Genomic DNA, 12227 nt, shown 5'->3' on the forward strand with positions numbered 1-12227 from the left:
CAGCGTCTGTTGAATCGATGTTCAAACCAGTATGTTCACGCATCATAAAGGAGCGTGCACAGATGGTTTGAGTTCATTCCCCATTGCCATGTAAATATTAATGGTCCATCCTAAATGCAAACCAGGGTCCGGGAGCGTGCCTTCGCCTCCCCTCCACCTGCTCTGAATCCCAGCATCGCCGTCCTGCTGAACCAACATGCAAATGTGGCGGCACAGACCCATCCAGCGCCCGCCCGCCATTCAAATGCCCTGGTTCTTTTGTCCTCGTGACTTAATGTGTGTCTAACTTGTGTCTGTGCTCACCCCCCAGTGCCGCCGGCATTCGTGGTCCGGCCCAGGAACCAGGTGGTGGGTGTGGGCCGGACGGTCACCTTCCAGTGCGAGGCCACGGGGAACCCGCAGCCCGCCATCTTCTGGCAGAGAGAGGGCAGTCAGGTAAAGGAGGACTGGGATATGGACTATTTGGAATTGTTTGTTTTATTGTTCGATGTCGTTCTCAGTCAGCTCAGTTACATAACGTTTCCCGCCTTGTCCAATATCAAAAATGTTAAAATCCACATAGCACAAAAGCCTGGCCTGACACAGAAAAAATGGATGCCATTATCAGATTCTGTGTCGCAAAAATGTTCAATATCAGATGTCGACATCTCACAAAAAGTAATTTGTTTGTAATGATCCAGATGTTTCCAGCTGTTGTCCACCATCAACCACATTTAAGTGAGGCATAAGATACCCCTTTTTACAATTACCGTAAATTCTCTAATACTGGCCTGTATTCCATTAGCGGCCGGGTCTCTAACAGTGGCCGGGTTCGCGGCTGGCGGAGGCAAATTAAAGCCGGTCTCTAAAACAGGCCGGGGCTTTTATTAGAAACTATAGCAGTAGAAATATTCCCCATGTTAGGATTTTGTCTCATACTGGTGTAAATGAAAACTCACGTGCAGGAAGTAAACAAACGGGAACCCGGGCCGATGGGGACGCTGCGGAGGAGCTGATCCGAGCGTAACTTTCACACAGATTTAGCCACTTTTCAAACCTCCTGTGACTATTTGTGGAAACAGGGCAACAAATGTTGTGTGACCCTCCAGGGTTTTAATAAAGTCACCATCGCATCTTCAAAGCACGTCCAGCTGCTCCGTGTGCAGGTCAGTCCCACGCCTCAAAATAACTCCTCCCATCAACGCGAGCGTCTCGTCTTCTCTCGGGTCTTTTATGCTCGATCACGAACACAAACGCTCCGTCTCGCCTTTTACACAAGATAACAACAAATAATCCGGTCCGCGGTAAAAACGAAACAGAAACCTGCAGTGACACTGATGTCAAAGCTCCGCTAACAGCAACGAAACACTTCCTGTTGTCCCGACAAAATAAAAGGCGTCAATGCTCCAGCCGCTGGAAGAGGGTTTGAAATGTTAATTAATAAATGAACCTAATATTTTAGGTGCAAATGGACACAAATCTCGTTTTTCTTCATTTTCCTGGTCGTCCGTTTTGCTCCAATAGAGAAATAAAGGCCTGTCTCTAAAGGCCTATATTAGTGCATTTACAGTACTTGATTGCACATTTTCCAGCCTGTTTGCTGCCCCTCTTGAGAGGTGATGTAACAAGTGAATTTCTCTGTTGTGAGATCAATAAAGTTCTATCTTATGTGGGTCGGAAACATATCCAATAGCCACTGAACATCATCGTATAACATGTTAATGATGGAGAAACCACAGAAATTATATAAATGCCATGAAACAGACCATCCCACGCCATACTTTAATATAAGGACTGGCGTCGCTGAACACTCAATTCAACCAGGTTCGGACACGCATTAGTAAGAACAGGCTCGAAGCTAACATGTTTGTGATGTTTATGCTTATAGGTTTTAGAAAAATTATGATATGATATATTGATTTTTTTAGTAGAGCTACAAAGGTATTTCAAGAAAAATTAAATAACTGTACCTAAAAAGAAAGCAGACTGGTCGCATCTCATCAAACGGCCTTTTTTCCCCCTTGTCTGTGACTTTTCCAGAACCTGCTGTTCTCGTACCAGCCTCCACAGCCGTCCAGCCGCTTCTCCGTGTCCCAGAGCGGAGACCTGACCATCACCGCCGCAGAGCGCTCCGACGTGGGCTACTACAGCTGCCAGGCCCTCAACATCGCGGGCAGCGTCATCACCAAGGCCCTGCTGGAGGTCACTGACGGTAAGGCCCTTCAGGTCAAACGGCGATCAAAGTGTTGAGATTAGGAGCAGAGTCTGTAAGAAGACAAATGTAATGGTACTAATCGGCCCGGACTGATTTCCGATCCTATAATTTCATCCAAACTGTGGCCGTGTTTGGTCTTGGCCCAGTGCATGTGGTCGGTCTGGGGGGAGACTGTGTGGTGCCGATGGGCCCAGATCTCTGCTTTTCTTTTTTGACTCATAAGTGCATATTTCTGTGATACTTTTACTCTGAAATTAGGCCCAAAGTTAAATCTTAAGCCAGGGACATACTGGATAAGTTTTAGCCTTTAGCCTTTTGGACAAAAATGCTTTCAGTTTTAGTCACCTTTGAGACATTTCTAAAGGTGATTTTACCAGGTCGTGTGCTGAAAGGTTGCGCTGATGAACTCACTGAAGTCTTCCCAGACATTTTTAGCGCATCTCTGCAGCAGGCTGTGGTTCCAACATGCCTCAGAGCAACCACCATCATTCCAGTGCTAAAGAAGTCACCCCCCTCCTGCTTTAACGACTGCCGCCCAGTAGCACTCACTCCAATTCTTATGAAGAGCTCCGAGTGGCTCGTCATGGACCACATCAAGTCTGTTCTCCCTCCCGCCCTGGACCCAAACCAGTCTGCTTATCGGTCCAATCGCTCAACAAAGGACTCCTATGTGAGAATGCTGTTTTAAGACTTTAGCTCAGCATTCAACACTATCATCCCACAGCAGCTAATACACAAACTGCTCCACCTGGGGATCAACACATCACTGTGCAACTGGCTGCTGGACTTTCTGACGGGGAGACCACAGGCTGTACGTGTCCTCCAGAACCATCACACCGAACACGGGCGCTCCCCAAGGCTGTGTGCTGAGCCCCCTCCTGTTCACTCTGCTGACCCATGACTGCTCTCCAAAGTACGACTCAAACCTCTTCATCAGGTTTGCAGACGACACAACAGTGGTGGGCTTCATCAGCAACAGAGACGAGTCAGACTACAGGAGTGAGTGAGCAGTCTGGCCATGTGGTGCACACAGAACAATCTCTCTCTAAATGTGGAGAAGACAAAAGAGATTGTTGTGGACTTTCCAGCATGCTCCTCTAACAATCAACGGTGCTGCAGTGGAGAGGGTGACCAGCACTAAGGTCCTGGGTGTGCACATCACAGAGAAGCTCTCCTGGACCATGCACACTACATCACTGGTCAAGGAAAGTCATCAGCGTCTCTACTTAAGTTTGAAGACTTTTTTGAAGAGATTTTTGGTGAAGTCTTGAAGACATCATTTAACACATCATTTAAAAATACTGATTTATTAGCTAGAGATCTGCTGAATCGTCCCATAGGCTTTCTCTGGAACCCGTAACAGAAGCCACGCTGCTTCCGGAGAATAATACGGAAGCACGACGTCGCATGAAAACACCGTCTGTGAAGAATGTCTGTAAAACTGAGCTTTGAGCAAAGTTTATTCAAAGTAACCCTTAGTTTTTTCTTTCTTGTAAGCTCCTGGCTCGCTCTCTGGTTGATAATAACTGTTGTAAAGCTCGCGTTAAAGCACTTAAAGCATGTCTGGTAATTACAGGTCACGCCGACAATATGCTATTAACTGCACAGGCACAAAGAGTGATTAAGCCGCAGACAGAAACTGGCCATCTGCGCTGTCATATAAATCCCCGTGTGTTGCCTTTACAACGTGAAGTATTCATTTGATGGGTCCTGGCAGAGCAGAGGTGGCCGGTATATATCAGGGCTGAGGACAGAAAGGGCCATCAGCAGAGCCATACATAATTATAACAACAGAGGAGGAGGGGGAGGGCGCGGAAATACAAATGAGCGGAATAATGGAGTGTGAGGGATTTAGGGCTCTCCAGGGCTGAGTTTGGACAACGTTAATGTTCACTTTATTCTCCAGGTTGACAGGGATTGTTCTTTAAAGAAGACATTTTTAAAATTGGCTCATTTCGTTGTTGCCTCGTCAAAATCTCACCCAGGTTTAGATCCTTTGGTTGTTTCATCGCATGTTTCTGAACAATGTTACAAAGCGATTGACAGCACAGTTTAAAATCGATCAGGACCCAACACCAGATATACAGTAAAATACCCAATACAATACAATACAATACTAAAAGTAGAAGAATAAAGTTAAGAGAATAAAGTCAGACACGTTCTTACACACGTTTGTTCTAAAGTTCTTCTCACAAAGATTCTGGGCAAGAGGACTCTTAGAATATCCTCACAGTCAAAATTAACCCAAAAATTCGAATTCTTCTCTCATAGTGGATAACACATTTCTACAAATTATTTCATTTACATATACTATTTTTTAAGCAAATATAGATTTTTTTATCATATGTAATAGGGCAAAAAAACTGAGAGATTATTTTCAAGAAAAGGTCTTAAGAAAATTAAGCCAAATGTATAATAAACAAAGAATAAACTCATTGTGGATATGTTTCTGAGGCAAGAGCATATTTATATTTTAATAAAATATTACTCAAGAATAAGTCAAAAGTACTTGGTGATGACATTAGAGAAAGTACAATTGCTTCAGAGAGTGGGTACATGATTCATGCCCATATATGTAAGTTCAGTGGGTGTGTCAGTGTGATGTAAATGCCCTGACACTGAGGGGCAGTGGTTCTTTGTATAACGTTGGTACATTTGGGGCACGTCTTTTCTAAAAACTCTTTTTGAATGGGACCATTCTCCAGAAACTGTTTAAAGCGGTACTCTTGAACTTTTTCTTCAGAAAATATTCATAAACAAGGCTCAATAAACTGAAGAGATGGTCCTTTGCAAAGGCTCTTCTCCAAAGAAATGTTTGAAGACTCTTCCTAAAACCTGTGCGAGGTCAGAGGGTGAAGTGCACAGGACTGGATTTACTGGATATTCTGTGAAACATGGTATAGAAACATGGAATCCTTTTGTTTTTTCTCCCTTTCTTGTTTTGTTCTTGTTTATGTGGATTTTGTATTTGGTGATAGAAGAGAACAGGCTAAATTGTACATTCTTAACACATCTCAATAATACAATGAATGTTAAAAGACACACTTTGGAATCCCGTTACAGAAATGAAAACGGCGTCCTGTGATAATAAATAATATTATGATAACTTGTTCTCCAGTGGTGTCGGACCGCCCCCCTCCGGTCATCCGCCAGGGCCCCACCAACCAGACGGTGGCGGTGGACGGGACGGTGGTGCTGAGCTGCCAGGCCTCGGGGACCCCCACCCCCACCATCCTGTGGAGGAAGGACGGGGCGCTGGTGTCCACGCACGACTCCAGGGTGAAGCAGCAGGAGACGGGAGCGCTGCAGATCCGATACGCCAAGGTGAGCCCGGGCCGACCGGCCAGAGCAGGCCAGAGCTGGCCAGAGCTGGCCAGAGCTGGCATCGCGATCTCCAGTTTGATCCAAATGATCTCTTTACCCAAACTCAGCATGTGTGAGTACGCCTGCTTCTTTCTAAAGGTGTCTCTGTGGGGCTCTTCAGATATCAGCATCAAACTTCAGAAAGACAGAAAATGAACTGAGGTGTAGTGCAAAAGTGACTCTTTTAGAGCTTCTACCATGTTTCAATGTCTCATTAAATCACACTAGAACCACGAGTAATGGCTATTCTGAGCTGTTTAGATAGATGGATAGATAGATAGATAGATAGATAGATAGATAGATAGATAGATAGATAGATAGATAGATAGATAGATAGATAGATAGATAGATAGATAGATAGATAGATAGATAGATAGATAGATAGATAGATAGATAATACATCAGTATCGGGATATATCATATCGTATTGCGAGCCGTGTATCGGGATACATTATTGTATCGCCTGAGACAAGGCGATACACACCCCTAGTGCAAAATATTCAAGTGCTTAGCCTAGGTCTTTGAAAAGGAAAACGTCTGAAAATGCTATTAGTGGCACATCTACAATCAATCAAGTCATATTAAACATTTGTGAATTGAAGAGCGTATTGAACGATTCAACATAATACTGAATGTTGTTGCATCCCTACGGATCATGCAGTGAATACTAAATATCTTCTAAAGGCCTTTGTTTTGGCGTGGAAAGTGATCTAATCATCACCTTCGAGTTTCGGCCCTTGTAGGTGGGTTTGTTTTTGATGAACGGGATGTTATAACTTGATTAAAAACTCCAGAAAGTGGATTATTCCTTTCATTCAAACATGACGTGGAGTCTGAAATTGCCCTTGAGGATCACATATAGCGCTGAGGTTCCCCCCTGCTGCTGCTGACTAAATAGCACGTGTTCCGGTCCCCACCCCGCCTCCATGGAGCTGTCAGTCACTCAGACGTCCCGGGCTTACCCCCACGCCCCCCCTCACTCCCCGTGCCCTGTCATTTCCGTGAGTGCTGGCGTGTTTGGAAGTGGGGGGCGGTCCCAGGTTCACAGGTCGTGTCAGTCTTTGCAGTGTACAGTCTGTGTGAGCGGCGGGAGGCGGGGGGGGGGCGTTTGATTAGCGGGACAGGGTGAGCCAGGCGGGTGGGATGAGCATGGTGGGTTTCCATAAAAATGTCGTCAGAGTCAAACCTGCCATTGCTTTAATGAAGAGGCTTCTGATGCGAGGAGTAATTGAATCTATTTTGGGTGCTGGGAGGTTTTGAAGACATGATCATGTTTCAAAATGAATTTGTACAAAGTCAGTCTGTTGAATGAGGAGGTCTTTGATGCAAGGTTTCATTTCATCTATTTAGGGAAACGGGATTTTGATGGATCATAGCAGGGTTGTCCAAGTTCCACAGAAAAATTCCAATAAAAAAAAGATTTGAATATGAAAAGGACCTTTCAGAGAACGAGATGCTTGCTTGTTTTTTTTATTTGACATCTCACACAAAATTGGCATTAATCTGGTGGAAACATTAACAACACGAGCATCTCCAAAGAAGACATTATAGCTAGATTTAGGGCAGAGAACGTTTGCTGGGTTCCCACAAAATGAAGAGAAAAATATTTTATTTTTTTTCTCCCCAGCCAATAAAACTTACACTGCTAGTCCAAAAGAACAGTGGACACAGAAAATATGTGGTCTTTAGCTTTGATTACAGCATTGTTTCAAAAAGCTTCAGCAGCGTCCAGTTGTTCTCCAAAGATCCAGTGTTCCATTCATGTTTCACCAAGATGTTGTTTTTAAGATGGGAATAATGCATCAGTTTGGACACTCAAAGACGCTTTACATCGCACTATTCATTCACTCCATACATGGTGGTGGTAAGCTACTATTGTAGTCACAGCTGCCCTGGGGTCGAGGCAACCAGTCTGTGCCATCGGCCCCTCTGACCACCACCGACCACTCACTCACATCCTTCACCCCATGCTTCTTGGTGTTCCCGAACGATCTCCCATCCAAGTACCGACCAGGCCCTTCCCTGCTTAGCATCCAAGGTCTGACGGGATCGGGAATAGCAATGGCCCTAAGGTTAGGGTCTGGACAATAAGGATTAGGGTCTGGACAATAAGGGTTAGGGTCTGGACAATAAGGGTTAGGGTCTGGACAATAAGGGTTAGGGTCTGGACAATAAGGGTTAGGGTCTGGACAATAAGGGTTAGGGTCTGGACAATAAGGGTTAGGGTCTGGACAATAAGGGTTTGGGTCTGGACAATAAGGGTTAGGGTCTGGACAATAAGGGTTTGGGTCTGGACAATAAGGGTTTGGGTCTGGACAATAAGGGTTAGGGTCTGGACAATAAGGGTTTGGGTCTGGACAATAAGGGTTTGGGTCTGGACAATAAGGGTTAGGGTCTGGACAATAAGGGTTTGGGTCTGGACAATAAGGGTTAGGGTCTGGACAATAAGGATTAGGGTCTGGACAATAAGGATTAGGGTCTGGACAATAAGGGTTAGGGTCTGGACAATAAGGGTTTGGGTCTGGACAATAAGGGTTAGGGTCTGGACAATAAGGGTTAGGGTCTGGACAATAAGGGTTTGGGTCTGGACAATAAGAGCCCCATGAATCCTGGTATTGAACTCTTGGGATGTTGGGATCTTGGGACTTGATGTCAGTCACACGACTCACTGCCATCCCAGCAGCGCCGGCTTGTTCCTGTGTGTGTGTGATTGGGGTGAAATATGTCTCACAGTTGCAAAGAAAGAAATACATTAAATACATACACATTTTTGACCCTTTTACCTCCAGTTTGACTGCCGGGTCAAAGTGACCTGAACAATATCTATGTGATATAAACATGCAGGGGGTGGCTACAAATATGTGAGATGAACCATTTTCATATTATATGTTGATTACACTAAATATGGCAAGCAGAAGAAGTTTCATAGATCTTCAAACTTTAAAATGGTCAATTTGACCCATAACATAACAGGAGAGTTCATGTTGAACCCAACCAGACGCAGGCGACTTCAGCCAACTGCTCTGTATGAGCTTCATAAGGTCCTTGTCCCTGAAATGGTTAAACAGTCTCTGAAGTCAAAACCATTTCTGTGACGACATCGTGATTCATGAAGCTTGTTGAGAAAATATCAAAAGTGCAAACACACAGTAATCAAAGCAAAACAAACCTATTTCACCTTTTTTTGTAATTCCAAAACTTTTGACCAGTACTGTACAACAGAGGAAGAGTATTACCTTGGCAATCCTGCTGTACTTTCATTTAGAGGGACAGGTTTTCCCAAGGTTAGGCCTGCCTCTGCCCTCAGCACATCTGTTGCACAGTGGAACTCACACCTCCATGGTTGTCACTCGGGGGGATAAGGCAGAGAAGAAAAGGTCTCCAATTAGCGAATGATCCCGCGAACATCTTTCCCTCTGACTGGAATTATCACCAGCCGCTTGGCCTTTGCAGCTGCTTTGTCCGTGTTTGCGTTTGAGAGAGATGAGAGTGAGATTACCAGAGCTGACAGCTGCTCAGAGAGAGACAGAACTGACGGTCCTTGATTTAATTATTGCCATTTCCACCTCTTGTGTTTGTGCAGCTGAGTGACACCGGCATGTACTCGTGCATCGCCTCGACACCCAGTGGAGAGGCGTCCTGGAAAGCTCACCTGGAGGTGCAAGGTAAGGAATGTTTGACACTGTAGTTGGCAGCATGCAAAAACGTCTCACGTCAACATTGTACATCGTAAATTGCGATGTAATGCGATCACAGCTCAGTTTAGTGAAGTAGAATGATCAAAGCAACATTTGGACGTCGTTGCCTTGTGAATGGTCCCCTTTGCAAACAAGATGTTACATGTCATGGTTTTTGACATTACTTTATCATTTTGGGTTTCACTCGATCCATTTGCTTGGTTTGCGCTGGCTTTGGCATACTTCTGCTAGCCGGGGCATAGCGCGGCAATCAAAAGAACGTGTACAGAGATTAAAACTAGAAGTTTGAATTCTCTCGATTCAGAGCTTTTACTTGGTGGAAGTTGTGTTAAAACGGGTCAGTATTAAATATTTGGAATCCGTACTCAGTCCTGTGTTTTCTCCAGAAAATGCTCCGATATCCGACTCCAGTATCGGATTAGTGCATCCCAAGTAAACTTTTGTCAAATTACCTTTGATATTTGTTACGTAGTATCTTCTGGCTGTCAGTATTGTCATCCAGTCGGGCAGATGTGCAGTTAAAAATGATTTTCCCCAAACTATGTGTTCAAAGAAGTGGCTGATGCTCCTCCATTGAGCTTGCATTACTGCCCATGTTCCATCATGAGCAGCCTTTAGTAAACAGAACAATACTTGACTCTAATATTCACCGTTTGCTTCTCCTCTCTCGCCTCAGAGTTCGGAGCCCCAGTCCAGCCTAACAGACCCACAGACCCAGCCCTCATCCCCTCGGCCCCGTCCAAACCGGAGGTCACCGACGTCACCCGCACCTCCGTCACCCTGTCCTGGAGACCCAACCTGCACTCCGGAGCCACGCCCACCTCCTACGTCATCGAGGCCTTCAGGTAACCACGCCCGCCCGCAGAAATCCCCTTTTCCTCTGTGAACTACTGTACGTCCATGTCTCTGACCGCGTTGCCCCGCCCACAGCCACGCGTCGGGCAGCAGCTGGCAGACGCTGGCGGATCATGTGAAGACAGAGACCTTTGTTCTGAAGGGACTCCGGCCCAGCGCCGTCTACCTGTTCCTGGTGCGAGCGGCCAACGCGTACGGCCTCAGCGACCCCAGCCCCATCGCAGACGCCGTCAAGACACAAGGTACATGAGGGAATCGGCCGATGGAGAGTGTTTGTCCAGGGACAGTGGCACAGCAGGGATGGAAGCCAATCTGCCCCTCGGCCATTTCCAAACCACTCATTCACACACTATTCACTTTGAGGACAATAACAAGCACTTTGATCAGCACTTAACATGACAGCTATGAGACAGGACTCATGAAAACACTAAACATTCAATATCTGATTGCTGTTATGTTGCTGATGTTTTGAGACAAGGCACATTTGATCCAATTAGCAACAAATACCCCACTATATCTATTTTCTCTCCAAATAGTTTCAACAGGAGCCATTCCAGATTGATATTCCTGTGTTGAGTTTATTCACGACCTTGCCAAGTTACCTACTGGGATGATCCAGGGCTTCAGGCTGAATGTAAATCAGCGTTAATCTGTGTGTGTGATTTTGAGATTTCGTTGTTTATGATGGGGCCTGTTCAGACATCTTTGAGCTCTCTCCATAATGTGATCTGCCTTCGCTTGCAGACATCCCTCCCACGAGCCAGGGCGTGGACCACCGGCAGATCCAGAAGGAGCTGGGAGACGTGCTCCTCCACCTGCACAACCCCACCATCCTGTCCTCCTCATCGGTGCGCGTGCAGTGGACGGTGAGTGGAGCGTTCAGTCACGTTCACATTTTCTGATCGATTTTTTTACACCATTTACTGCCGATGGATGCACTCGCAATACAAAGATATCAATTTTAAACTTCTGCTGAACATTACTGACAAGAAAATGGATAGCACATTTTCTGCCATTTTATGTTTTCATGTAAAATGAGGGTATTTTATGTATAAAAATGGAAGAAGTGGCAATATTTTTCAGCAAAAAAATGTAATAATGAATAGAGCCAGGTTTAAATGTGTGGTTATATTTTGGTGTTATGTTAGTTACAAATATTTTCTCAGAGGGGATTTAGGGTCTTGTTTAGCTGTGTAATACACTATTTATAAGCACACAAAAAAACAGTAAAAATTCAAATTTCATTTAGTTTTTTGGGTTCAAAGCCCAACCTGCAACCAAAATGCAATCTTATCTTGACAAAAATACTTAATAGTGCTTGAATTAGTCCAAACATGCATTTTGAGCATGTTTGGACTATGTTATTGCCAATGGAAGAGTGATTGTTCTTACTTTGGACTTTTTTGTCTCATTTCAAGTGTTTTTGTCTTAAAGCAGAACTAAGTAACTCATGCCCCTAGAGGCCCATGTCACCATTTACCATTTTAGAAATGGGAAATAGACCTCAGTCTGACAGTGGCTTAGTAGTTAGTGGTACTCACATAGAGGGACAGGGCCTGAATTGAGGTCATTATGTTCCACCTCTGCCCTGCACTATAGGCTACTGCAGTGGAACTGTTATTGACCGCAAATGGGTTCGCTCTTCTTCGAATAACTGTCGGGCCCCATGTGGATTTTTGCTTAGGGCCCCAGAAGGGCCAGCACCGGCTCTGGATATTGTACATCCAATTACACAATGGAGATAATTTTTTCACTCAAACTTGGCTGTAAATACTGTTTAAGTGGCGCGAGCCCGCAGTTAGCTTTGCTCGTTAGCCTGTTAGCTTTTTCTTGTGGTTTTTTCTGGCCAGAGACACCAGGGGGAGATGAAAGACCCCCCAATCCTCCCATTCACACTTGTATTAACCCCAGAGGGACTACGGAAAGGATGTATTAAGGAAAACAAGTTGCTTAGTACTGCTTTAAGTGTACTAGTTAATTACTTCTTGGAAATCTCTGGCTCACTAGCGGACAAATGTCATAAAACTCCTCCGTAAAGGGGAGGTTTGGTCTTTTCTTTAGTCTGACATTAAAACAAAAACGTTAAGGGAGAAAACTAGCTAAAACTCTCAGCATGG

General features: G+C 44.9%; 1 protein-coding gene across 1 annotated transcript in view; it reads left to right on the forward strand.

Moving 5' to 3' along the window:
• Nucleotides 1–12227, forward strand: part of LOC306964918 (roundabout homolog 1-like) — a 461783-nt gene that overhangs the window by 395451 nt on the left and 54105 nt on the right. The window contains 7 exon segments of the mRNA XM_079559087.1: nt 311–435; nt 2020–2191; nt 5313–5518; nt 9141–9222; nt 9932–10100; nt 10186–10352; nt 10855–10976. Of these exon segments, the coding sequence (XP_079415213.1) occupies nt 311–435; nt 2020–2191; nt 5313–5518; nt 9141–9222; nt 9932–10100; nt 10186–10352; nt 10855–10976 (1043 nt within the window).

The sequence above is a fragment of the Gobius niger genome, assembly GCF_951799975.1.
Source record: "Gobius niger genome assembly, chromosome: 1".
NCBI classification, from domain to species: Eukaryota; Metazoa; Chordata; class Actinopteri; order Gobiiformes; family Gobiidae; genus Gobius; species Gobius niger.